Here is a 22,961-nt window from a genome sequence, read left to right as displayed (position 1 = left end):
GGGCCGCGGGGGTTGGGGGCGGGCGCGTTGCCATGGCGGCCGGGCGCGCGTAGCCGGAGCCGGAGCCGGAGCCGGAGCGGCGCGCGTAGCCGGAGCCGGAGCCGGAGCGGCGCGCGGAGCCCGAGCCCGAGCCGGAGCCCGAGCCCGAGCCCCAGCCCGAGCCCGAGTGGCGCGCGGAGCCGGGCGCAGGGCCCGCGGGAAGGCCGAGGCCGGCCGGGCGCGGCGGCCAGGGCGCCGGCCGGAGCGCCAGGCCCCCGGCGCTGGCCAGTCCGAGGCGCCGCCGGCGCGCCAGCGGGATGCAGGCCATGGACGCGGCCGCGGCGGATTTGTACGAGGAGGATGGCAAGGACCTGGCGGGCTACGACTTCGAGCCGCTCCCCACTCTGCCGGAGGACGAGGTGAGCCCGGCGCCCGCGGTGGGTCCCGCCTTCCCCCACCTTCTAGGGAGAGTCCGGGGGAGGGTGCCCCCGCCCCCGAGGTCTCCTGCCCCTGGCCCAGGTCTTGGCAGCGGCTCTCAGCAACCCCCCACCGGCCTTTAACATTTTCGCTCAGAGAGGACAGGCCCCGTGGAATGCCACATGGGACAGCAGTGGGTGGGTGGTCACTGAAGAAGTTGGGGCCCTGTGGGCTGGGGGGCTCCTGACTATAAATGTTGGATGCATGAGTGTGGATTGGGGCATCGTGAGGGGAGGAGGTGGATCGCTGTTTTCCTCCTTGCCAGCGGGAGGCCCCAGGTCAGCGGGAGGCCCCAGCCAGCAGAGCCCCATCTGGCCAGTAGGTTCAGGAGCTGGGGTGGAAGTCCGGGAAGCCTCCCCCCCCCCCCCAGGACAGAGGGCTGCTTCCTTCACACAGAGGACAGCAGGTGCCTCCACTCAGGATCCTGGGTCCTGAGGCATCCCCCTACCCAAGGCTCAGAGGGACCGGCAGTCACCATCACATGGAGCTTCTGGTCATTCACTGGACAGGTGCCCACAGAAACAATTTGCCTGCAACTCTGACTTCCCTAGCGCACCCCAGAGGCTGTGGCTTGGGGTCAAATGAACAAGCCAGGTCCCTCCATGTGATAGGTGGCCCCCCAGAGGATGTAGCCACTCCCAGGAAGACCCAAGGCTATGGGGTCTGGGTGGAGGGCCTACCAAGCTTCCAGCAGGCAAATGCCCCAGTCTCCGGGCTTCTGTGCTCATGGTTGAGGAACGCTGGCATCATGCAGCCAGTCATGGGGTGGGTTGTAAGCAACATGGTGCTGATGAAGACCCTCCAGTGCCCATGTGGACAAGGCTGGTGGCCAAGAGTTAGACATGGCCACCATCCTCGTGGAATACATAAGAGGATCCATAGGGGCCGCAGCTGCAGTCTCCAGGGTCTTCCACCTCTGCCACCACCCCCACCCCCCACTTTCAGAGGAGAGCTGGCTGTAAGGACAGAGTTCATGCCGTGGAAGCCCTGCCCTGGGTAGCAAGCAGAGTCTGCCACAGGAAGCCAATGGCTGGCCGGCCGAGAGCCGCTGAGGCTGTACCTGAGGGCTGGTGTTGCCTCCCACCCCCCCCCCCGCCATGGTGGCCTGGATTTGGTGAGAGGCAAGGCTGCAGAGAGGAGAAGCAAGAGATTGAATAAACCTTTGGGCATCTCCATGGCTTTCATGGACAATGAAAGGTGCCGTCAGAGTCTCCCCCAGAGCACAAATTTCAGTGTATCTGTTAGAAGACTCACCTCCAAAATCAGCATCCAAAGCAAATGTAGAACGTGGTTCTTCATACAGAACCTTGTTGTGTCAGCCACCCCACACTTTGAGGGCCTCCCCTGGGCCCTGTGCAGAGTCCACTGCTGGTGCGAAATGAACAGAACAGCAGAGCCAGGACTCAGACCCAGAGCCGGATCCCCGCCCACGGGCTGTACTCCTGTGTGCCCTGGTGCCTTCTCTGGGCTGGGGTTCCCTCATGCCCGTCTGGGTCAGAGCAGCCCCCCAGCTGTGCACAGTGCATAGGGCTGGGGGTTTCCATCGTCCTGTGACAGAGGCCTCCAGGTGAAGTGGGACAGCACTGCCTTAGTGCCATCCACTGGGAAAGCTCAGGTGGGCCGTTTGGGGAGGCAGAGGCACTGTCTTTGGGTATGCTCCCATAAAACAGAAGCCTTAGAGCCAGACCGACGTCCCGTACCTGTGAACCCACCTGGCCCGGACTTCATGCTTCCCGCACACACTCAGCTCAGTTGGTACTGAAGGTTTTAAAGCTCCATCAGAGACATGTGACTGTGCTGGCCACAGCATTGTAGAGTCAGGTTGCATCTGAAAAGCCACCCTGCGTAAGATGAGGGGGGAGCCAGGCTGCATCACCACCCAGGGTGGGCCATGCTGATGCAACCCCTGGAGGGAGCCAGGCCGGAGAAGACACAGGGAAGCTCCCACAGAGGGACGGCCGGTGCCAGACCCAGGACATGGACAGAGGGATTTGCAGTTTTACAGCTGATCCTAACAACAGACTGTACAGCAAGGTCAAGACACAGGACCCTAGCCCCCCCCATCCAGGAGCCCCTCGGAATGTTTCTGTGGTTGTAACCCCAGAGAAAATACGAGTGGCTGGTAAACACATGAAAAATGTTCAACTTCATTATCATCAGGGAACGCAAAAGGCACCCACCATGAGGGTCTCTCCACAAGTGCCAGTTGGCAAGAATAAAAACTGGGCAGTGGCCGAGTCGGCAGGGACTGGCGTGGCGGTGGACGCTCCCTTGCCGGTGAGTGTGTGTGGAACAGCCTCTCTGGAAAGCAGGTTGGCATCTGATAGTGACGTGGAAGATGGCCGCTCCCTGTGTCCCAGCAGCTTCACTCTGGGTGCGTGCCCCAGAGAATTCTCTCAGCTGGAAACCCCCCGGGGCACGTGGCGAGTGGGCCCGAGGTCCTGGAGGTTGTCGTCCAGCCCAGCATCTGGCTTCCTCAGGCGGCACGGCTGCATTGGTACCAGCAAAGGACAGGGCAGGAGGGGCGGATGCCGGGCCTTCTGGAGGACTGTGGTGCCACGCACGGGAGCCTTCGGGGGACAAGGACAGGGGCAGGCTTGGAGATGAAGATGGGGCACCGGTTTGGCCCTGGGGGCGGCGTGTCTCCCCGTCCCTAAACTCTCCTGAGGTTTAAGGAGTGTTCTCATCCCTTCCAAGTTCAGTGAGCACCTCCCCGGCATCTATGGGCTGGGCGCTGGGCTGGGCCCAGGGGTTTGGAGGTGGGTGGGGTCTGTGTTGGTGCTGAGAATAGCTGACGGCTTAGGGGTACCCTGTGGGGAAGCAGATATTCCCAGCGAGCCCTGCTGGGTTCGTGTGAGGCCCCTACAGAAACAGCACAGAGCAGCGGACAACTGGGAAGCCAAGGAGAGCCTCGTGGTGGGCGATAGTTACGAGCTGGAGGGGGCACTTTAGGGCCAGTGGGAAGACCCAACAGGGCACTGAGCAGAGCTCCCGGGGCCTGGGGTCGGGCAGCTTGGAGGAACCTGCCAGCAGGCCCAGAGATTGTCAACGGTTGTTCTCAGCCATGATCTGGGTTTTGTGTTTGCAGAGCCTATTAGAATGCTCCAAGGTTGAAAACATTCATATCTAAGAGAACATTTGAAATCTGCAAGAGCAATCTATGGGTCCCTGTGGGTCCCTGTGTAACCCTGGCTCACAGGCTGTCTCTGACGGGGGCAGTGGGGTGTCTTCGAGGCACAGAATCTCCTGGATGGGCACACTTTGCCATAACCAGACAAGGGTCCTCAGGTGGGAAGCCAGCCCTGCCCTCTGAGACCCAGGACCTGGCTGATGAGGGGCTGGCCCTCCCCCGGCCTGGACGGGGTGGGGCTTGTGCCTGCAGGATTGCTAGGGAAGGACAACTCCTTCCTGTCCTGCAAGGACCGTGATTTAGCTGAGCCCCACCTTCAGGCCTGCTCCACGTCCCACCCAGGCAGCGCCTTGCTGGGGAAGGGTGAGGGTGGGGTTCAGGACCCTTGCGCCTGCCCAGAGGCTAGGTCTGTACTCAGGAGGTGAGCACCAGAGGCTGCCCAGCCAGCAGTGACAAGGTCAGACCATGCTGGCGGTGACAGGGGACGCTGCGGTGTGGGAAGTCATGACGCCTCCGGCTGCCACGGGCCCTCATGGGTGCCCAGAGGTGGGGCTACAGGCAGGCATTAGTGGGCCCTGTGACCAGCTTTACTATTCATAGCACATCACCTCCTTCTGAAATGCCTGCCACGGCCAGTGAAGCTCTTTTCCATCCTGCCCCAGACCCTGTGGTGTCCCCGGGGTCCGTGTCCCCTGGCGTGTGGGGCCCACCTGGCAGTGAGGCTCAGAGCCCCCAGGTCCCGGAGATACCACAGATGTGCAGGATGCCCGCACAGCTCTCATCTGTCCAAGTGGCCAGGGAAAGGGGGTGACCCCTGGGACTCTGGTGGACATGGACTGAGGGAGCCCGAGGAGCTGGCCAGGCTTCCCGGTGTCTTGTCCTTGCTCCTGCCAGCCCATTAGCCAAGTCTCATCCCGTCCACCCTCCGTGGGCCACGGATTCAGGCAAGAAAGGGTCCTTCCTCCAGCCAGGGTGAACTGGAAGAGTGGGTGTCAGGTCCCAGAGGACAGGTGACCATGGGGTCCATGGTTCAGGATCCCCCAGCACTTGGTGAGACCCTCCCCCGCCAACCTGGGTGTAGCAGGAGAGCCAGCGGCATACCTCAGCTCTGTCCCGGAACCATATGTCAGCTGAATCGTGCCTTCTCATCACAACAGCTGGGTTTCAGAGGGGCTGAGAGCATCTCGTCCATGAGTGGGGGCTTCAGCCACGCCCTGGGAGCAATGACGCAGGACCCACAGATTCGCTCCATAAAATCACGCAGAGAATCCCCCCATTAGATGCTCCCACCATGAATAGGCACCGGGGGCTACAGGTCTTTTGGGGAGGAAGGGGCTCCCCCGTCACAGGGTATCTTCCAGCTGGACAGGGCGGTGGGGCGGGGCCTTGAACAGGAAGTCATGTCACAGGCCGCGAGACCCCCCGGGGCACCCTGACCTGGGCTCCCTTCCCTGGCAGCGCACCCTGTCAGCAGCTGCGTGAGCTGGCGCGTGCGGCCGGCGTAGGCTACCACCAGCGGAGTGTCAACAAGGCCCCTGCGGGGGGACCTGGCTCGGACTCGCAGTGTGGGCTAGCTTTCTTCTCCGAAATAGCACAAAACCGCGGGGTCTTTGGTCGGTTGTTAACGCGTGCCTGTGTACGTGTGGTTGCATGTGTGTGCACATGTGTGTGTTGTGTGCACGTGTGTGCACTCCCCAGACGCCTCTTCTGCGAGGCCCCACAGGCACCACGGGGCTGTCCTGCGTCCTGGGGAGTCCCAGGGTGGTGCCCAGCGACCCCCAGATTGAGCCAAATCAGAAAGACCTTTCATCCGTGACCCTTGGGAACACAGCAGGGAGATGGGGAAATTGAGATTTTCGGGTTTGCTAGCTTCCTCCACATCCCACTCTAATCTGCTTTGTGCTCTCGTTGTCCTTTTAAAACTCCCAGACTGCCTTCCTCACAGGGGTGCACACATTTCTGGAAGCTGGTTAGCAGCTCTCTGCTCTTGGATCTGCATGAACCCTGTGGCCCCTTCTTGAACCAGCTTCCAACGGGCTGCCCTCCCCTTATCCATCTACCCCACAGAAAGAGCTGGAAGGGCCTGGGGAGTGATGCGGAGGCCCGTGCTGAGCTCTGAGGAGGAAGGGGATGGTGGTATGTGCCAAGTCACGTGGGCACAGGGCAGCCCAGTCCCAGGGTCCCCTCCCATCACCCCACACTGCTGAACCCAGAGGCTTAGCCAAGGAGCCCACAGGAGCCACTCCCTGATTTATTTTCTTTCTCCCTTCCTTTCCTTCCTTCCTTCCTTCCTTCCTTCCTTCCTTCCTTCCTTCCTTCCTTCCTTCCTTCTTTCCGCTCCTTGTCCCCTTTGTCTGCGGTTGTGGGGACCCCTTGCAGTGCCGGTGGGGGAAATTCGAGGGCAGGAGCCAGGAGACTTTTCATAGCCAGAAGCTTGGCCACACTCAGAAAACAGTCCTGTGTGCTGGGAGGGGTAAGGCGGCTGAGGCTGGAGACAGGAGGGGGCTCCGTCTTCTGCACCATCTCCCCTGCTCCCCCTACTGTCCACCCGCCTCCTGACCCCACCCACATGCTTCCTCCAGGCTCTAGCTCCCCTCCTGCGGCCGGTGGAGCACAGACACGCGGGCGCACAGAGGTGACCAGGGCGTCAAACAGCAGGCCAGCTTAGGGTCTGGAGATCCAAGGTGTCTGATGTATGAGAATGTGTGTGTGCACATACTTGGGGCACATGTATGTGTGAGAGTGTGGGTGTACATGTGTGAACACACGGAGTGTGTAGGAGTCAGTATGTGGGCGTGTGCGAGTGTGGGATTGCACAACTGTGCATTTGAGTGGAAGTGTGGGTATGTGAGTGTGTGTGTCTGCCTGTGTGAGGCTGTGTGTGCACCTGTGTGAGTTTATGTCTCTGGAACCGTGTGAGAGTTGTGTGTGTGTGTGAAAGTACACACGGTGTGTGCCAGTGTGCATGTGTGCACAGGGGAGGTGCGTGACGACACATCAGTGTGTTGTGTGCATGTCGGGGGCACGCGTGCGTGGTGGTGACACGCTGAGCCCTGGTCAGATCCGAAGGGGGCGCCCAGCACAGGGAGGCCTGCGGTCTGGCTGTGCAGGAGGGACCGCGGTGACTGTGGGTCCTCTGTGTGCGCTGCCCGGAGCCGATGTCTGGGCCGCCGCCGCTCAGCCATCTCGTCTGTGCGTTACCGTGTGTCACATGGTTCCGCCGTGCGCTCACACCTCGTTTGCTCTCTACGGGCTTCCCCGGCACGACTGCGCTTCTGTGCGCGCTGACTCACCCCCACCCGTGTCTACGTCTTGCTCATCTGCTTACACCCTAAAGAAGTGAGAGCCCTCTGCACACCCACCGAGCCACATGCATGAGCCTGTGCGGTCGGCGTGCGGGGACCCCAGCTGGACACGGGGGCTGCGGGGAGGCCGTGATTTCTGGGACAAAGAACTGGGTCCCGGCCCCAGGAGTAAACACCTGCTCCCAACAGCACGCTGGTCATTCTGCCAAATGCTCTGTGGCTTCTGGCAGCCGGGGGACAGTGGGGTGGGTGAGCTTCTGGGTGTGTTTCTTTTTAAAGCCTTTGCCCACAGCCCCGTTTCTGACGTAAAGTGAAATATCGCCGCGCGTTGTCTGCTTCCCTAGAATCAGTCTCGACGCCGTGGTGCCAGGCCTTTCCTGGGGAGGAGGGCCCGCTGTGGCCTGGGCCTGTCCCCAGACCTGCCTCAGCTGCATCCTGTCTTGGCAGGAGAACGTGTCCCTGGCCGACATCCTCTCGCTGCGGGACAGCGGCCTCAGTGAGCAGGAGGCGTGGGCCGTGTGCCTGGAGTGCAGCCTGTCCATGAGGAGCGTTGCCCACGCGGCCATCTTCCAGACCCTGTGCATCACGCCTGACACCCTGGCGTTCAACACCAGCGGGAACGTGTGCTTCATGGAGCAGCTCAGCGGTGAGCCTGGGGTGGCGGGGGCGGCAGAAGGTGCCTTTGGGGAGAACGTGGACACAGGGCTCCCCGCCCCCAATCGCAGCCGCTGCCCTGGTGGGATCTCCAGCCCCGTGAACCGCTGAGGGAGAAGGAGGTGGGAGGCCCCCGTGGGCTGTGTCACACGGTCCGTGCCGGGGACCCGCGCGGGGCCCGCCAGCCCTGGGGCAGCTGGCCCGCGGTGAGTGGATGTGGGGCGTGGTGGCCAGCGCAGGAGGCCCCCCGCTGCCTGCCTGGCCTCCCGTGTTCCCGCAGGCCCTCCCCTGCTCCAGGGAGGGCCTGAGCAGACGGCCCGATTTTCCCCAACCGGTGCCTTCAGACCCCCTTCGCTGGGAAACGGGGGAAAACCCTTTCTCCTTCCTCTTTGGACGGCTTCCCCGGGGCTTCCAGTGAAGAATGAGGTTTTCCTGTTGAAGAAGCATTTCCTCTGATGCTCAACACAGGCCCCAGGGACTCCAGGACAGAAGGGGGGTGGGGGGCAGGGAGGGGCCCTGGTGGGCAGGAGACCACAGCTCCTGCCCTCCTGGCTGGCGGGCTTCCTCCTCACTGTGGGCCTCGTGCATGTGCGATCAGAGTCCTTCTCTTTTCCTTCCCCAGATGACCCCGAGGGTGCCTTTGTTCCCCCGGAGTTCGATGTGACCGGGAACACCTTTGAGGTGGGTGGCAGCAGGTGGGCTCCCACGACCCTTACCAGGCGGGCAGCTGGTACGAGGCTAACACAGGAAAGGCCGCTGCAGCGGGGACACCTCTGTGCAGGGCACAGGCGGGGCCGGGGGGCTGCCTTCAGGGCACCCTCACCTTTGTCAGACTCGGGGTCCCTGGCAGCGCAGCTCAGCTCCAGGGGCAGAGTGGTGTTTGGACGCATGCTTATCATTGCAGTTGTCGAGTATGTTTCCCGAGTGTGAACTTAACTGTATCTAACGTGTTAAAAGTGCCCGAAGTTGCTGGGGGTGTGGCTGGCGGGGAATCCCAGCTTCTCCGAGGGAGCGAGCGGAGCGGTGGGTCGCAGCGCTCCGCAGAGGCACGTGGCCTGTGGGGAATCATTGCCATGCTACCTCGCTACCACCCCCCAGGCACCCCTGTGTGCATGCGGGAAAGCGTGGCTGGGGGGCGCCGCCCAGCCCACCTCTCCCCTGAGCGCCCGCTCCAGCAGACCGGCCGTTCCCGGTTCCCACCCCCACGGACCCTGCAGTCTGAGATGCGCGGAGAGAAATAGAGCCATTCTTGACAAGTGAGTCATTACAAACTCAAAAATTTCAGTGAAAACCCATTAGCTTAGTGACATTGGGTTAAATTTTTACCCCAAAATAAGTGTTAGGATTGGCTTCTCCTATGCTCAGTTTTACTTTAAAATGAGCTAGCATCCATCCCGTTGCCCTGAGAGGCCCTCGTCGGCGCTCCGGTGACGGGCAGGACCGCGGGGCCCTGGCTCACTGGTGGATTGGGTCCTTCTGCTTCCCTGGACCTCCAGGGCCAGAACCAGAGCCCAGGTGCTCTTTGGCTTGTGGAGCTCTCAGCCTGGTCCGTGCATAGACTTCTAGTTTACTTGCATGTTTAGCTCTGGAACCGACACAAAACCAAAGCCCTGGAAATAACGAACGTCCTCGCGGTGCCGCCCGCCTCCACGCCGCCGGGCTGTTCCCAAAAGCAACGTTGTTTGGCGTGTGCTGGTTTTCACATTCTAACAAGAGTGTCGCCACATGTTATCTTCTGGAACTTTCTCTTACGTGTTTCTGGATGATGCGTCTGAACCACAGCGGGTGGTCATGTGTACCCCGCGGCTCATGGGAGCGTCAGTGCCTCTCTGCACGCCCTTGGTGGATCTGGGCAGGAGCTCCTCCTGGATGTGGAGCCGGCCACGGGACGGCCACATGGCGGGGCAGGCGGGTGTTCCACGGTCTCTGACGGTGGCCGCACCAGAGTGCACTCCCGCCAGCGGGGGCTGCGGACCCCCGGCTCTACGTCGCCAGGAAGGCCCGTTTTCCATGCAGTTGTTATGCTTTTCTTTATGTACCTCCACCCATTTTGTCAGGATTGTGAATGTCTCGTCTACACGGTGTCTTCACGCTGTCTGTAAGCGCGAGCCGTTCTCGGGACCCTTCACACTCCTGAAAACGACTGAGGAGCCAGAGAGCTTTCCTTGGTGCCGGTTACACCTCACGGTCTGTGTTACAGGTTAGAACTGAGACACCTGCGATCTCTGTACCTACGAATTCACTTAAAAGTAATAAGAAATCGTTGCGTGTTAACGTACAGAACATATGTTTATAAAAAATAGCAGTATTTTTCCCCAAAGACACTGTGAGAAGAGTAGGGCTGTTTCAGATATCTGTCCACCCTTTAATGTCGGGCTCCGTGGAAGCCAGCTGGCTTTTCCTGGCAGCTCAGCCTGTGGTGAGGTCCCCGTTGTGGTGTCCCTGGGGCGTAGCCTCTGGAAGGTCCGGGGTGCTCTGCTGCAACGAGAGGGTCGCCCACCTCAGGAACCACACTGTCAGGAGGGCCGCTCGAAGACCCCCGACGAGGAAGGAAGTCTCTCCAGTTTAATGCAGTCAAATTTATTCATGTTTCCTTTGTTAGTATTTTTTGTACTTTAAGAGACCTTTCCAACACCAAATTCTGATGGAGGTTTGCTGATATTTTCTACTAGGAATTTTAAATTTCTGTTCGTCACATTCAAACTGCTTGAAGATGACTTTTTTGTGTAGGGTGAGGTAAGGACCCAGTTTCATCCCTCTCTGTGTGGATACCCATTCCCGCGGATGCTGGCCGCTGGCACCCACGCGGCCGGCCCAGCCAGCCCTGCCCCAGACCCAGCGCCTTCCTCAGAAGGGTTCTCACTATTCTTGGCCCTTTATTCTTGCACATAGATGTTAGAATTGTTATCCAGTTCCATGGATAACATGGAAAGCTCTGCTGGCACTTTGACTGGAACGATGCGGAATCTGTCGATCCCTTTGGGGAGGAGGCGGGCTTTATCATATAGGGTCTGCTGCATAAACCCTTTTACGTCCTCACGTCCTCAACACCTCGGTACGTGGAGTACCGTTCACTGTAGGAGTCTGGGGTACCCTTTACTAGTTTGTTCTCGGGAATCTGATGTTTCCTGCTTGCATTCTAACTTGGTGGTCTTCTTGTGCTTGCATTTTTCTGCTTGCTTGTTGCTGGTCTACAGAACTCAGTTCACTTTAATATCTTCATCTTATGTCCAGCCATCATGCTGAATTCTTTTGTTACTTCCCATAATGTACAGATTCTTATCAGGTTTCCCTTCCTCGTCTTGCTATGGGCCACAGGAGCCGCTCACGTCGCCAGCAGCGCAGAGTGGCGGACGCGCCTCCCGCTCCGGGACGCGGGGCTCTGAAAGCAGTGTTTCTCTCCTCGCCAACCCCCTCCAGTCAGGATGGAATTTGCTACGCGAGGCCCCTCTGTGCCAGTTATCAAGCTCTACCGTGAACGTAGCTTGGGTTTTATGAAAGTGCTTCCGCATCCTTTGAAATGACCATTAAGATTTTTAATATTTACATACTTATTTTCTAATGTTAATTCACTCCCTCCTGCTTAGAAAAACCTGAAGTGGGCAGGTGTCTTATCTTTTTAATACACTGGCACGTTTGACCTGCAGATGCTTTACTTCGGTGTTTTGTGCTGTTTCTGACCGTGTTGGGGGCAGGACCCCCCCAGGCTATGCGAGCACCCTTGCTCTGCCTGTGAGTGTTCATGCAACAACGGGGCACTCCGTCCTCGAGGTCCGGTCACACTTAATCGTCAGGACACCTGTCTCCTTGGAGGCAAGTCTTTGCATCGCTGCTCAAGTTTTAATAGTTACAGGATTAGTCTGTTTTGTATTTCTCATTGAAAGCTTTCTGGTGAGCTATGTATTTCTGAAGTTTATCCATTTTTACTTGTTTTTTCAGTCGTTGGCATTTGGTCGCAGTGTCCCTTGTTAGTCACTGCACTGTCTGGGGGACGCTGGATGACTTAAATTCTCTTTCCGCGCACTTGTCAGTGTCGCCAGAGTGTATTTATTTGGTTAGTTTTTTCAAAGACCCCAGCTCGTACCACATGATCTCTCCTGATGTGTCTTGTTTTCTTTTTCCACTGATCCTGCTGTTATTTTTCGTTCTCTTTTCCTTGTTTTGAGTTTGGCAAGTGTTCCCTCCCTAACGTGAGTTGCACACTCAGCTCATCTGTCTTCGGCCCATCTTCCTTTCTAACATGAACGTTTACGTACAAGGCCATGAATTTCCCCCGAAACACGGTTTTGCTGCGTCCACGAGCTTTGCCAGGTAGCATTTTCAGTACCCTCTACTTCTACGTGTTTCTTTTATTCCCACTGGAATTTCTTCAAGAACGGGTTGAGTTTTTCCTGACTTTTTACTGAGATATACTACACGTACAGAGACAGACACGTGCACAAGCATGCAGCTCCACGAGCTTCAGACTGAGCCTCCCTAAACCGGCCTGCAGACCGAGAAGCAGGGCGTGCCAGCAGGGCGCAGGGCGGGGCCGGGCCACGATGGGGTCCGCACTCCAGGCTGTCCCCAGCGGCAAGTGCGGCTGCCAGGTCGCTAATGCTTCACGTCTCTGGAATCGCCCCACGATGAGGTCTTGTTTTCTGAGTTGCCTTAATTCCCAGTGGGTGATAGGTGATTTTCTCTGGTTTTCCACCCACGGAGCAAGCAAGTCCTTCTTACCAGACACATGAAGGGGCCTGCCGGTGCACACTGACTGACGCCTTGGGCCCAGTGTTTGCACGCGACCCCCGTCAGGCCTGTGATTCCAGGGTCTCTGTTCTGCTCTCGATTCGCCTCATTCCAGTGTCTGTTCCTGGGGCTATGAGGACCCCCCGAGTGCCGCATTCTGGAGACCCCAGGAATAGCTGCGCCCGTCATGTGGACTTATCACGTCTGCTCAGGTGCCCATTCCTGCCTGCACCCCGGGGCCATGGCCCCCTGCCCACAAGGACCACGGTGGCAAATGTGCCTTCTTGGTGCCGGTCCCAGCAGTGTCAGCTCCTGCTGCTGTTGATCAGGACACCTCCAGCCCCGACCTCTGGGTCTCTGGACTGTGGCAAGGGTGCAGCATGTTGGGTCGTGCTTGCTGGCCATGTCGACACCGAGCCCACACCCTTGCCCACTGTCCTTCCCACAGAGAGGACAAAGATAAGGAGCTGTTTTCCTGAGCCCTCTAGTCCTCACACAGAATTCCCCCTTGTGACCCTGCTCCACCACCCCACCCACTACGGGGATGACGTCTCAGGCTCCCCACATCCCAGATGCATGGAAGCTGGCCCTCCTGGGACCATCCCTTGCACATCCCAACCCTTGACCAGGAAACCCCAGAGATGGGCTAGTTTCCAAAAGCTTAAACTATGACCATGGCCAGCACTCAAGGCCTGCCCCAGGCAGGCCCCTGACTCTCAAATGACTCTTCTCTGAACCTTGTCACCTTGGGCACGTTCAGGTTCCAGTGGAGCCCAACCCAGGACGACCTCAACACCCACCCCCCTACATTACTGTCCGTTGTCACTTGTCCACAGACAAGTGTGTCAGGCCTCACAGTGAACAGAGCACCGGGCTCCTGCCTCATGGGGGTCATGGTCTTGACAGGGGACAGACTTGATGTGGGCAGTGGGCTGGGTCCTGACAGAGGAGAATGTGGTCTTTCAAGGAGATGACAGGGTCCTCATCCATCTCAAAAGTCCCTGGAGGCCATTCTGAAGAAAGTGACATTCAGGTTGGAGCCTGAAGGGTGAGTACGGGTCACCAGGTCAAGAGCAGGGAGGACGTACGGGTCACCAGGTCAAGAGCAGGGAGGGCCTCCCAAGGGTGAGTACGGGTCACCAGGTCAAGAGCAGGGAGGGCCTCCCAAGGGTGAGTACGGGTCACCAGGTCAAGAGCAGGGAGGGCCTCCCAAGGGTGAGTACGGGTCACCAGGTCAAGAGCAGGGAGGGCCTCCCAAGGGTGAGTACGGGTCACCAGGTCAAGAGCAGGGAGGGCCTCCCAAGGGTGAGTACGGGTCACCAGGTCAAGAGCAGGGAGGGCCTCCCAAGGGTGAGTACGGGTCACCAGGTCAAGAGCAGGGAGGGCCTCCCAAGGGTGAGTACGGGTCACCAGGTCAAGAGCGGGGGGGACCTCCCAAGGGTGAGTACGGGTCACCAGGTCAAGAGCAGGGAGGGCCTCCCAAGGGTGAGTACGAGTCACCAGGTCAAGAGCAGGGAGGGCCTCCCAAGGGTGAGTACGGGTCACCAGGTCAAGAGCAGGGAGGGCCTCCCAAGGGTGAGTACGGGTCACCAGGTCAAGAGCAGGGAGGGCCTCCCAAGGGTGAGTACGGGTCACCAGGTCAAGAGCAGGGAGGGCCTCCCAAGGGTGAGTACGGGTCACCAGGTCAAGAGCAGGGGGGACCTCCCAAGGGTGAGTACGGGTCACCAGGTCAAGAGCAGGGGGGACCTCCCAAGGGTGAGTACGGGTCACCAGGTCAAGAGCAGGGAGGGCCTCCCAAGGGTGAGTACGGGTCACCAGGTCAAGAGCAGGGAGGGCCTCCCAAGGGTGAGTACGGGTCACCAGGTCAAGAGCAGGGAGGGCCTCCCAAGGGTGAGTACGGGTCACCAGGTCAAGAGCAGGGAGGGCCTCCCAAGGGTGAGTACGGGTCACCAGGTCAAGAGCAGGGAGGGCCTCCCAAGGGTGAGTACGGGTCACCAGGTCAAGAGCAGGGAGGGCCTCCCAAGGGTGAGTACGGGTCACCAGGTCAAGAGCAGGGAGGGCCTCCCAAGGGTGAGTACGGGTCACCAGGTCAAGAGCAGGGAGGGCCTCCCAAGGGTGAGTACGGGTCACCAGGTCAAGAGCAGGGAGGGCCTCCCAAGGGTGAGTACGGGTCACCAGGTCAAGAGCAGGGAGGGCCTCCCAAGGGTGAGTACGGGTCACCAGGTCAAGAGCAGGGAGGGCCTCCCAAGGGTGAGTACGGGTCACCAGGTCAAGAGCAGGGAGGGCCTCCCAAGGGTGAGTACGGGTCACCAGGTCAAGAGCGGGGGGGACCTCCCAAGGGTGAGTACGGGTCACCAGGTCAAGAGCAGGGAGGGCCTCCCAAGGGTGAGTACGGGTCACCAGGTCAAGAGCAGGGAGGGCCTCCCAAGGGTGAGTACGGGTCACCAGGTCAAGAGCAGGGAGGGCCTCCCAAGGGTGAGTACGGGTCACCAGGTCAAGAGCAGGGAGGGCCTCCCAAGGGTGAGTACGGGTCACCAGGTCAAGAGCAGGGAGGGCCTCCCAAGGGTGAGTACGGGTCACCAGGTCAAGAGCAGGGAGGGCCTCCCAAGGGTGAGTACGGGTCACCAGGTCAAGAGCAGGGGGGACCTCCCAAGGGTGAGTACGGGTCACCAGGTCAAGAGCAGGGGGGACCTCCCAAGGGTGAGTACGGGTCACCAGGTCAAGAGCAGGGAGGGCCTCCCAAGGGTGAGTACGGGTCACCAGGTCAAGAGCAGGGAGGGCCTCCCAAGGGTGAGTACGGGTCACCAGGTCAAGAGCAGGGAGGGCCTCCCAAGGGTGAGTACGGGTCACCAGGTCAAGAGCAGGGAGGGCCTCCCAAGGGTGAGTACGGGTCACCAGGTCAAGAGCAGGGAGGGCCTCCCAAGGGTGAGTACGGGTCACCAGGTCAAGAGCAGGGAGGGCCTCCCAAGGGTGAGTACGGGTCACCAGGTCAAGAGCAGGGAGGGCCTCCCAAGGGTGAGTACGGGTCACCAGGTCAAGAGCAGGGAGGGCCTCCCAAGGGTGAGTACGGGTCACCAGGTCAAGAGCAGGGAGGGCCTCCCAAGGGTGAGTACGGGTCACCAGGTCAAGAGCAGGGAGGGCCTCCCAAGGGTGAGTACGGGTCACCAGGTCAAGAGCAGGGGGGACCTCCCAAGGGTGAGTACGGGTCACCAGGTCAAGAGCAGGGGGGACCTCCCAAGGGTGAGTACGGGTCACCAGGTCAAGAGCAGGGAGGGCCTCCCAAGGGTGAGTACGGGTCACCAGGTCAAGAGCAGGGAGGGCCTCCCAAGGGTGAGTACGGGTCACCAGGTCAAGAGCAGGGAGGGCCTCCCAAGGGTGAGTACGGGTCACCAGGTCAAGAGCAGGGAGGGCCTCCCAAGGGTGAGTACGGGTCACCAGGTCAAGAGCAGGGAGGGCCTCCCAAGGGTGAGTACGGGTCACCAGGTCAAGAGCAGGGAGGGCCTCCCAAGGGTGAGTACGGGTCACCAGGTCAAGAGCAGGGAGGGCCTCCCAAGGGTGAGTACGGGTCACCAGGTCAAGAGCAGGGGGGGCCTCCCAAGGGTGAGTACGGGTCACCAGGTCAAGAGCAGGGGGGACCTCCCAAGGGTGAGTACGGGTCACCAGGTCAAGAGCAGGGGGGACCTCCCAAGGGTGAGTACGGGTCACCAGGTCAAGAGCAGGGAGGGCCTCCCAAGGGTGAGTACGGGTCACCAGGTCAAGAGCAGGGGGGGCCTCCCAAGGGTGAGTACGGGTCACCAGGTCAAGAGCAGGGGGGGCCTCCCAAGACAGACGGAAGGGAGTGTGCGAAAGCCTTAAGCGACAAAGGTGCCGATGTTGGCTAGCATATCATCCAACAGCCAATGAGAAGTGTGTTTGTCGAGTTACTGTCAAACAAAAGATCTGGAATGATAGACAGATAGATGTGTGATCGATGGGTGTGTGGGTGGGTGGGTGGACGGATGGATGAACGGATATGTGGGTGGGTAGATGAGTTGGTGGGCGAGTGGTTGGATGGATGGATAGATCGATGAATGTGTGGGTGGGTGGGTGGGTGGATGTGTGAGACGGCAGATGAATGGATGACTAGATGTCCCGGTGATGGGATAGACAGGTACCATTGTCCCTGGAGAGAAATAAAAGGTGGTAGAGGGCAGAAGGAGATACCCTAACCTTGCAGGTACGGAGCCAGGTTTTATTCTCAGGGCTGTGACCGGGGGGTGGGGGGCAGTGCTCACTGCAGACTCACAGCTCATAGCCCTGGCTGAGCCCTCCAGGTGGTGGCTCATAGGGTTTGCCTTTCCTCCCAACCCAAGCATCAACAACCAGCAGGGTCCCTAAAACAAGGCATCTGTCCTGAGTCCATGCAGCAGCTTGACTTAAGTTTGGCCCCTTCAGGAAGCCCTGGACATTGGCTGTGTGGGTATCGAGGCGGGGAACCTGGGGTGGATCGGCATGGTCAGTGTGTGAGAAGGGGGGGCAGGCTGCCCTCCACATGGGGCTCGAGGCTAGGGGTTCCACTGTTTTTCATGAGAGGTGGGATAGTGGCCCATGGGCCCAGCTTTGGGCATGGAGAGAGTGGATGGATCCAGAGGTCACCAGTGCAGCTCAACCATGTGGGGGGGGCCCAAGCAAGCAGCAGGAAGCCAACACTGAGTGGTGCGTGAGGTCGGGGGGCAGGATTGCCTTGTATATGGATGACAAGTTTGTGGGCCTGAAATCTAAGAGACTTCAGTGGAAAATGATAGAGTAAGTGACTTCAGAGGCCAGCTGAAAACAAGATACATCCCAAAAAATAAGGATCTTCTCTTTGTGTTGGTAATTACTGGTTAGAGATGAAATGGAAACTGTCTCATTTATAATAGCAACAACTGTAGAAAGTCTGGAGTAAAGATAGCAGGAGGACTAGAAATGTAAAGTGAACCACTTTTCTAAAGATGAGAAAACAAGATGCGAGAAAATGAGGAGACAGACCTGTCCTGCCCCTGAGCCTCACCCCACCTCTTCGGAGAAGTAACTGATACATGACATGGTGTGAGTCTGTGCACAAACTAATGATCTGGTACGTCTGTAGTTTGCAGAATGATTCCCACTTCTCGCAGGGTTAGTTAACACCTCCATTGTGCAATCACCATTTCTTTTGGGTGTGAGAACACCTAGGATCTACTGAGATTTTATTTATTTATTTGACAGAGATAGAGACAGCCAGCGAGAGAGGAAACACAAGCAGGGGGAGTGGGAGAGGGAGAAGCAGGCTCATAGCGGAGGAGCCCGATGCGGGGCTCGATCCCAGGACCCCGGGATCACACCCTGAGCCGAAGGCAGACGGTTAATGACTGCGCCACCCAGGCGCCCCTTAGGATGTACTATCTTAACCACCTCGAAGTGTGTAATACGCGTCACTAACTGTGTCACTGAGCTGCACGTTAGAGGCCAGGACTCACTCGTCTTACAACCGCAGCTCTGGGTCCTTGCTCCAACGTCTCCCTGTCTCCTCCACCCCAGCCCTTGGCAACCTCCACCCCAGTGTTTCTGTGCTCAGGTTTTTTAGATCCCACGCAGAAGTAGTATCGTGCAGTGTTTGTCTTTCTCTGTCAGACTTGTTTCGTGCAGCATAATGCCCTCCAGGGGCCTCCTTTCTTGTGGCTGAATCGTACTCCATTGTATCTCTAGACCTCATTTCTTTACCGATTCATCCAGAGACAGACACTCGGGCTGCTTCCACGTCTTGGCTTTTGTAAATAATGCCGCCGTGGACATGGGAATGCACGCATCTCTTTGAGATCCTGATTTTATTTCCTTTGGATATGTACGCAGAAGTGCAATTGCTGGATAGTAGGGTAGCCCTCTTTTTAATTTTGAGAACCGTCATGCTGTTTTCCAGAGCGGCTGCACCAGTCTGCATTCCCACCAACAGTGTAAGAGGATTCCCCTTTCTCCACATCCTCACCATTATCTCATGCTCACGTATTATTTCTTGTCTTTTTGGTAACAACCGTTCTGACAGATGTGAGGTGATGTCTGCTTGTGGTTGTGATTTGTGTTTCCCTCATGACGAGTGATGTTGAGCGTCTTTTCATGTGTCTGTTGGCCATCTGCATGTCTTCTTTGGAGAAATGTCTGTTCAGTTCCTCTGCCCATTTTGTAATCAGATTGTTTCTTTGCTCCTGAGTTGTAGGAGTTCCTTATATATTTTGGATATTAACTCCCTGTGAGACAGATGGTTTGCAGATATTTTCTCACATTCTATAGGTGGTCTTTTCATGGCATTGACTGTCTCCTCTGCTGTGCAGAAGCCTGTCATTTGAGGTCGTTCCCACGGATTTGTTTTTTCTTTTGTTGCTTGTGCTTTTGGTGTCACATCCGAAAAATCATTGCCAAGACCGATGTCTTAGAGCTTCTTCCTATGTTTTCTTCTAGGAGTGTTATGGTTTCGGATCTTATGTTAAGTCTTTCATCCAGTTTGAGTTCATTTTTGTAAGTGGTGCTTATAAGAAAGTCCATTTTCATTCTTTTGAAGGTGATTGTCCAGTTTTCCTAACTCTATTTATTAAAGAGACTATCCTTTCTTCATTGAGTATTATTGGCTCCGTTGGCAAATATTGGTTGATTGTATAGACATGAGTTTGTTTCTGGGCTCTCGATTCCGCTCCATTGGTCTACATGTCGGTTTTTATTCCAGTACCACGCTGTTCGCGTTACTATAGCTTTGCAGTAAAGTTTGAAATCAGGACGTGTGGCGCCTTCAGCTTTGTTCTTCTTTCTCGGGATTGCTTTGGCTATTTAGGGATCTTTTGTGGTTCCATATGAATTTTAGGGTTGTTCTCTCTATTTCTGTGAAAAATGCCACAGGAATTTTGATAGGGATTGCATTCGATCTAGAGATGACTTTGGGTGGTATGGACATTGTAATGACTAATTCTTCCAGTCATGAGCACAGGATATCTTCCCATGTATTTGTGTCTTCTTTAATTTCTTTCACCAGTCTTAAACTTTTCAGTGTAAAAACTTTCACTTTCTTGGTTTAATTTATTCCTAATTTTTTTTGTTTTTGATACTATTTTAATGGGATTGTTTCCTTTACTTATTTTTCCTCTATTTTGTTGTTAGTTACAGAAAGATAGCTGACTTCTTCATATCGCCCTTATGTCCTGCAGTGGATTTGTTGATTGGTTCTAACAGAGTTTTGGTGGAATCTCTAGGATTTTCTACATGTAAGACCATATTGTCTGCAAACGGAGACAATTTAACTTCTTCCCTTCTGATTTGGATGTATTTTATTTCTTGTTTTGCTTGCGTACTCTGGCTGGGACTTCCAGTGCTGTGTTGGATAGGAGAGAGGACAGTGGGCACACTTATCTCGTTCTGATTTAGAGGAAAAGCTCTCACCCTGTCACTATTGAGTGTGATGTTGGCTGGAGGCTTGTCACACGTGGCCTTTGTTGTGTTGCGATGTGTTTCTTCTATACCCAATCTCTTGAGAGTTTTTATCATGAAAGATGTTGAATTTTGTCAAACGCTTTTTCTGCATCTATTGAGATGATTATACGATTTTTTTCCTTCATTCTACTAATGTAGCCATCACGTTGACTGATTTGCAGATGTTGGATCACCCTTGCGTCCCAGGGATAAATCCCACTTGACCACGGTGTATGATCCTTTTGATGTGGTGTTAAATTCAGTTTGCTAATGTTTTGTTGAGAACTTTTACATCTGTGTTCATCAGGGATATTGCTCTGTAGTTTTCTTTTGGTTCCTTACCTGACTTTAGTATCAGGGTAATGCTGGCCTCACACAATGAGTTTGCAAGTGTTCCCTCCTCTTCAATTTTCTGGAAGGATTTAAGAAGTATTGATATTAATTCTTTAAATGTTTGGTAGAATTCGCCAGAGAAACCATCTGGTCCTGGACTTTTCTTTGTTGGAAGGTCTTTTATTACTGATTCAATCTCCTTACTATTCATGGTCTGTTCAGATTTTCTATTTCTTCATGATTCAGTCTTGATAGGTTGTATGTTTCTAGGAATTATCCATTTTTTTCTAGATTATCAATTTATTGGTGTGCAGTTGTCCTTATTGGTCTCTTAAGATCGGTGTATTTCTGTGGTGTTACTTGTTATGTCTCCTCTTTCACGTCTGATTCTACGAATTTGAGTCCTTTCTTTTTTTCCTGGCTAGTTCAGCAGTCGGGTCCACACCAGGACCGAGGTCTGTCTGCCTCTCACCTGACACATAGGTGGGCAAAACTCCCGCCAGGTCCCTTGGCATGAGGCCCCGTCCCCACGGCCCACACAGACGTGTTCTTGGCTGTCCTTGGGTGGAGGTTGACTTGCTCTTGAGGGACAGGCTCCGGGAACATCCTGTTGGCCATCTTGCTGACATCCTGAGCATTTTATTTTGTAAGAAGTTGGTCCCTCCCAAATTCTGCAATGTCAATGGAATTACAATAAAATTGCAACCATTTTTGGTTTGTTTTGTGAATGGGAATGGGAGAACTTCTATTTGTTTTTTAAAACCTGACCAATGTGGAAACAATCCAACTTTTTGAGGGGGAAAAAGGGACAGTCCTGTCTGCAGGATATGAAAATACACTCTGATGCTACTGTAATTAAAATAGCATGGTCTGGACAGGACAAACACGTGGGCCAGCGTCAGAGGGGGAGAGGCCGGCTGGTGCCTGGGGTCCCAGGAGAGCCAGCAGGACGGGCAGCACCAGAGGGTGGAATGTTCTCTAAATGCTGCCAGGGTTTGCTCTCCACTAGCAGGGAAACAAACCCAGATCCCCACGGCATGCCAGCATGCTGACAAATTTCAAATGGATTAGAGCTGGATGTGTAAAAATTATAAAAATATTGGAGGAAACAGAAGAAAGCTGTTTTTATCATCTTGAGGTAAGGAAATTCCTCCTAAGAAGCAGCAAAAGAAAAAATGTCGATTTCACGAATTAAACATGAGAAGGTTTGAGTGTCAGAAGATGCATGAACTATGTCAAAAGCTCAGCAACAAATGGAAAGAACGTACGTGTGGCACACAGACCGGCAGTCAGAGCCCCAGTGTGCCAGGGGTGTGCCCCACACAGGAAACAGCGTGGTGCAGTTGCAAAGCCCACGAGTGGGCATAAAGAGGCAAAGTTAGAACTGTGAATAGCGATGAGCAGATGCCCAGTCTCCTAACGAGAGAAATGCAGATTTAAAAGGAGAAGACTGCCCTTGGGAGACACGGCCGCCATCACAGGTGCTGATCCTAGTGTCTGCACACCCTGGGTTGGGGCTGGGGTGAGCCGGAAGCTGGGAGGCTGGGGGGCACTGGTCAATGTAGTGAGGCCAGCACGGACCCCACACTCACGAGCATGGGGCCCCCTGCCTTAGTGTCCGCTCAGTCACCGTGGTGGGGGGAAGCGCCGCCTTGGCCATCCTGGCACCGGCTGTCAAGAGCGGGTGTCCCCAAAAACACGTGTTCCTGGCCAGTGGAGCAGAGACCGTGTGGGGACAAGCCGTGCTCCAAGCACTGACAGGCTTTTTGGTGCCACAGGCTCACATCTACTCTCTGGGGGCCACGCTGAAGGCGGCCCTGGAGTACGTGACTGAGCCCGAGCCCGAGCCCAGGCTGAGCCAAGACCTGGAGGCGCTGCTGAGCCAGATGCAGGCAGAAGACCCCAGGGACCGGCCCGACCTCGAGGTACAAAGTCACCCCTAGGCGAAGACCTAAGACCTTCCCACGGCCCCAATGCCCCAGGCGCACGCACACACACACACACACACACACACACACACACGGGGCCCTCCTGCCCCCACACCTCTCCCCTCGGTCGCACGGGCTCTTCCTCACCTGGGATTTGGTGGCATTGCATTTTGCTTAAATAAGAACTTGACCTTTTATTAGACGTTGTTATTATGAGAAGGTTCGGCTTATAATTCTCATGGGCTGAACAGAATCGTTTGGTTTTCTGTAATCACAGGATATGTTCTTTTTTATGCCAGAAAATAGACATGGAGGCGGGTGGGCTCTCGGAGGGCAGGGCTTCCTCCGTGGTGAGCTTTCCCGTCTGAGCTGCTCACACGCGTGTCTGCAGCGCATCATAGCGTTGTGTGAAGAGAAGATGCTCTTCACGTCCTCCTGCCGCCTGTGCCGGAGCCTCTCGGCCATCGGGAGGAGGGTGCTCTCCATTGAGTCCTTTGGAGCATTTCAAGGTAAGCAGTGCACACATGCACACAGATAGTCACGCACCCACCCACACGTGCATGGGAATGTGCACAGACCTCGACACAGATCAGACACACGCACGTTCACACTCACTTGCTCACAGTCACAGAAACGTACGTGAAAGTGCAGTCATACCCACGTACTTGTGCACGAGCACAGCACTCTCGCGCACATACAGACCCATTTTGTAGCCATGCTCACACACTGACACGCTGACCCTCACTCTCAGTCACCTTGCACACGCTTTGCAGACACGTGTGCCCCTGGGGGTGAAAACCGAGGGCATGTTGAGAAGTGAGCAGCCGTAGACCTCTCGTCTCTGTCCGGCGCTGTGAGCAGGTCGGTACGTGGACGCGGGGACATGGCACAGCTCATTTCCGTTTGCCGACACCACGCGGTGTCTGGCAGGCCTGTTACTTCTCCGCTGGAGAAGCAGTTACTGAAGCATCT

General features: G+C 56.3%; 1 protein-coding gene across 1 annotated transcript in view; it reads left to right on the top strand.

Annotated features, from left to right (window-relative positions):
• The first annotated feature begins 286 nt into the window (after positions 1-286).
• The window catches only part of KNDC1 (kinase non-catalytic C-lobe domain containing 1), a 64,867-nt gene continuing 42,192 nt past the window's right edge, over positions 287-22,961 (top strand). The window contains exons 1-5 of the mRNA XM_045809371.2: positions 287-398; positions 7,339-7,537; positions 8,168-8,226; positions 21,840-21,986; positions 22,381-22,498. Of these exons, the coding sequence (XP_045665327.2) occupies positions 297-398; positions 7,339-7,537; positions 8,168-8,226; positions 21,840-21,986; positions 22,381-22,498 (625 nt within the window). The 5' untranslated portion in view covers positions 287-296. The remainder of the gene's footprint in view (positions 399-7,338; positions 7,538-8,167; positions 8,227-21,839; positions 21,987-22,380; positions 22,499-22,961) is intronic.

This window comes from Ursus americanus, chromosome 6 (assembly GCF_024610735.1).
Source record: "Ursus americanus isolate L20-20 chromosome 6, mUrsAme1.1.p, whole genome shotgun sequence".
Taxonomy (NCBI): domain Eukaryota; kingdom Metazoa; phylum Chordata; class Mammalia; order Carnivora; family Ursidae; genus Ursus; species Ursus americanus.
The sequence above is the reverse complement of the archived record's forward strand: the minus strand, read 5'-3'. Positions and strand labels throughout refer to the sequence as shown.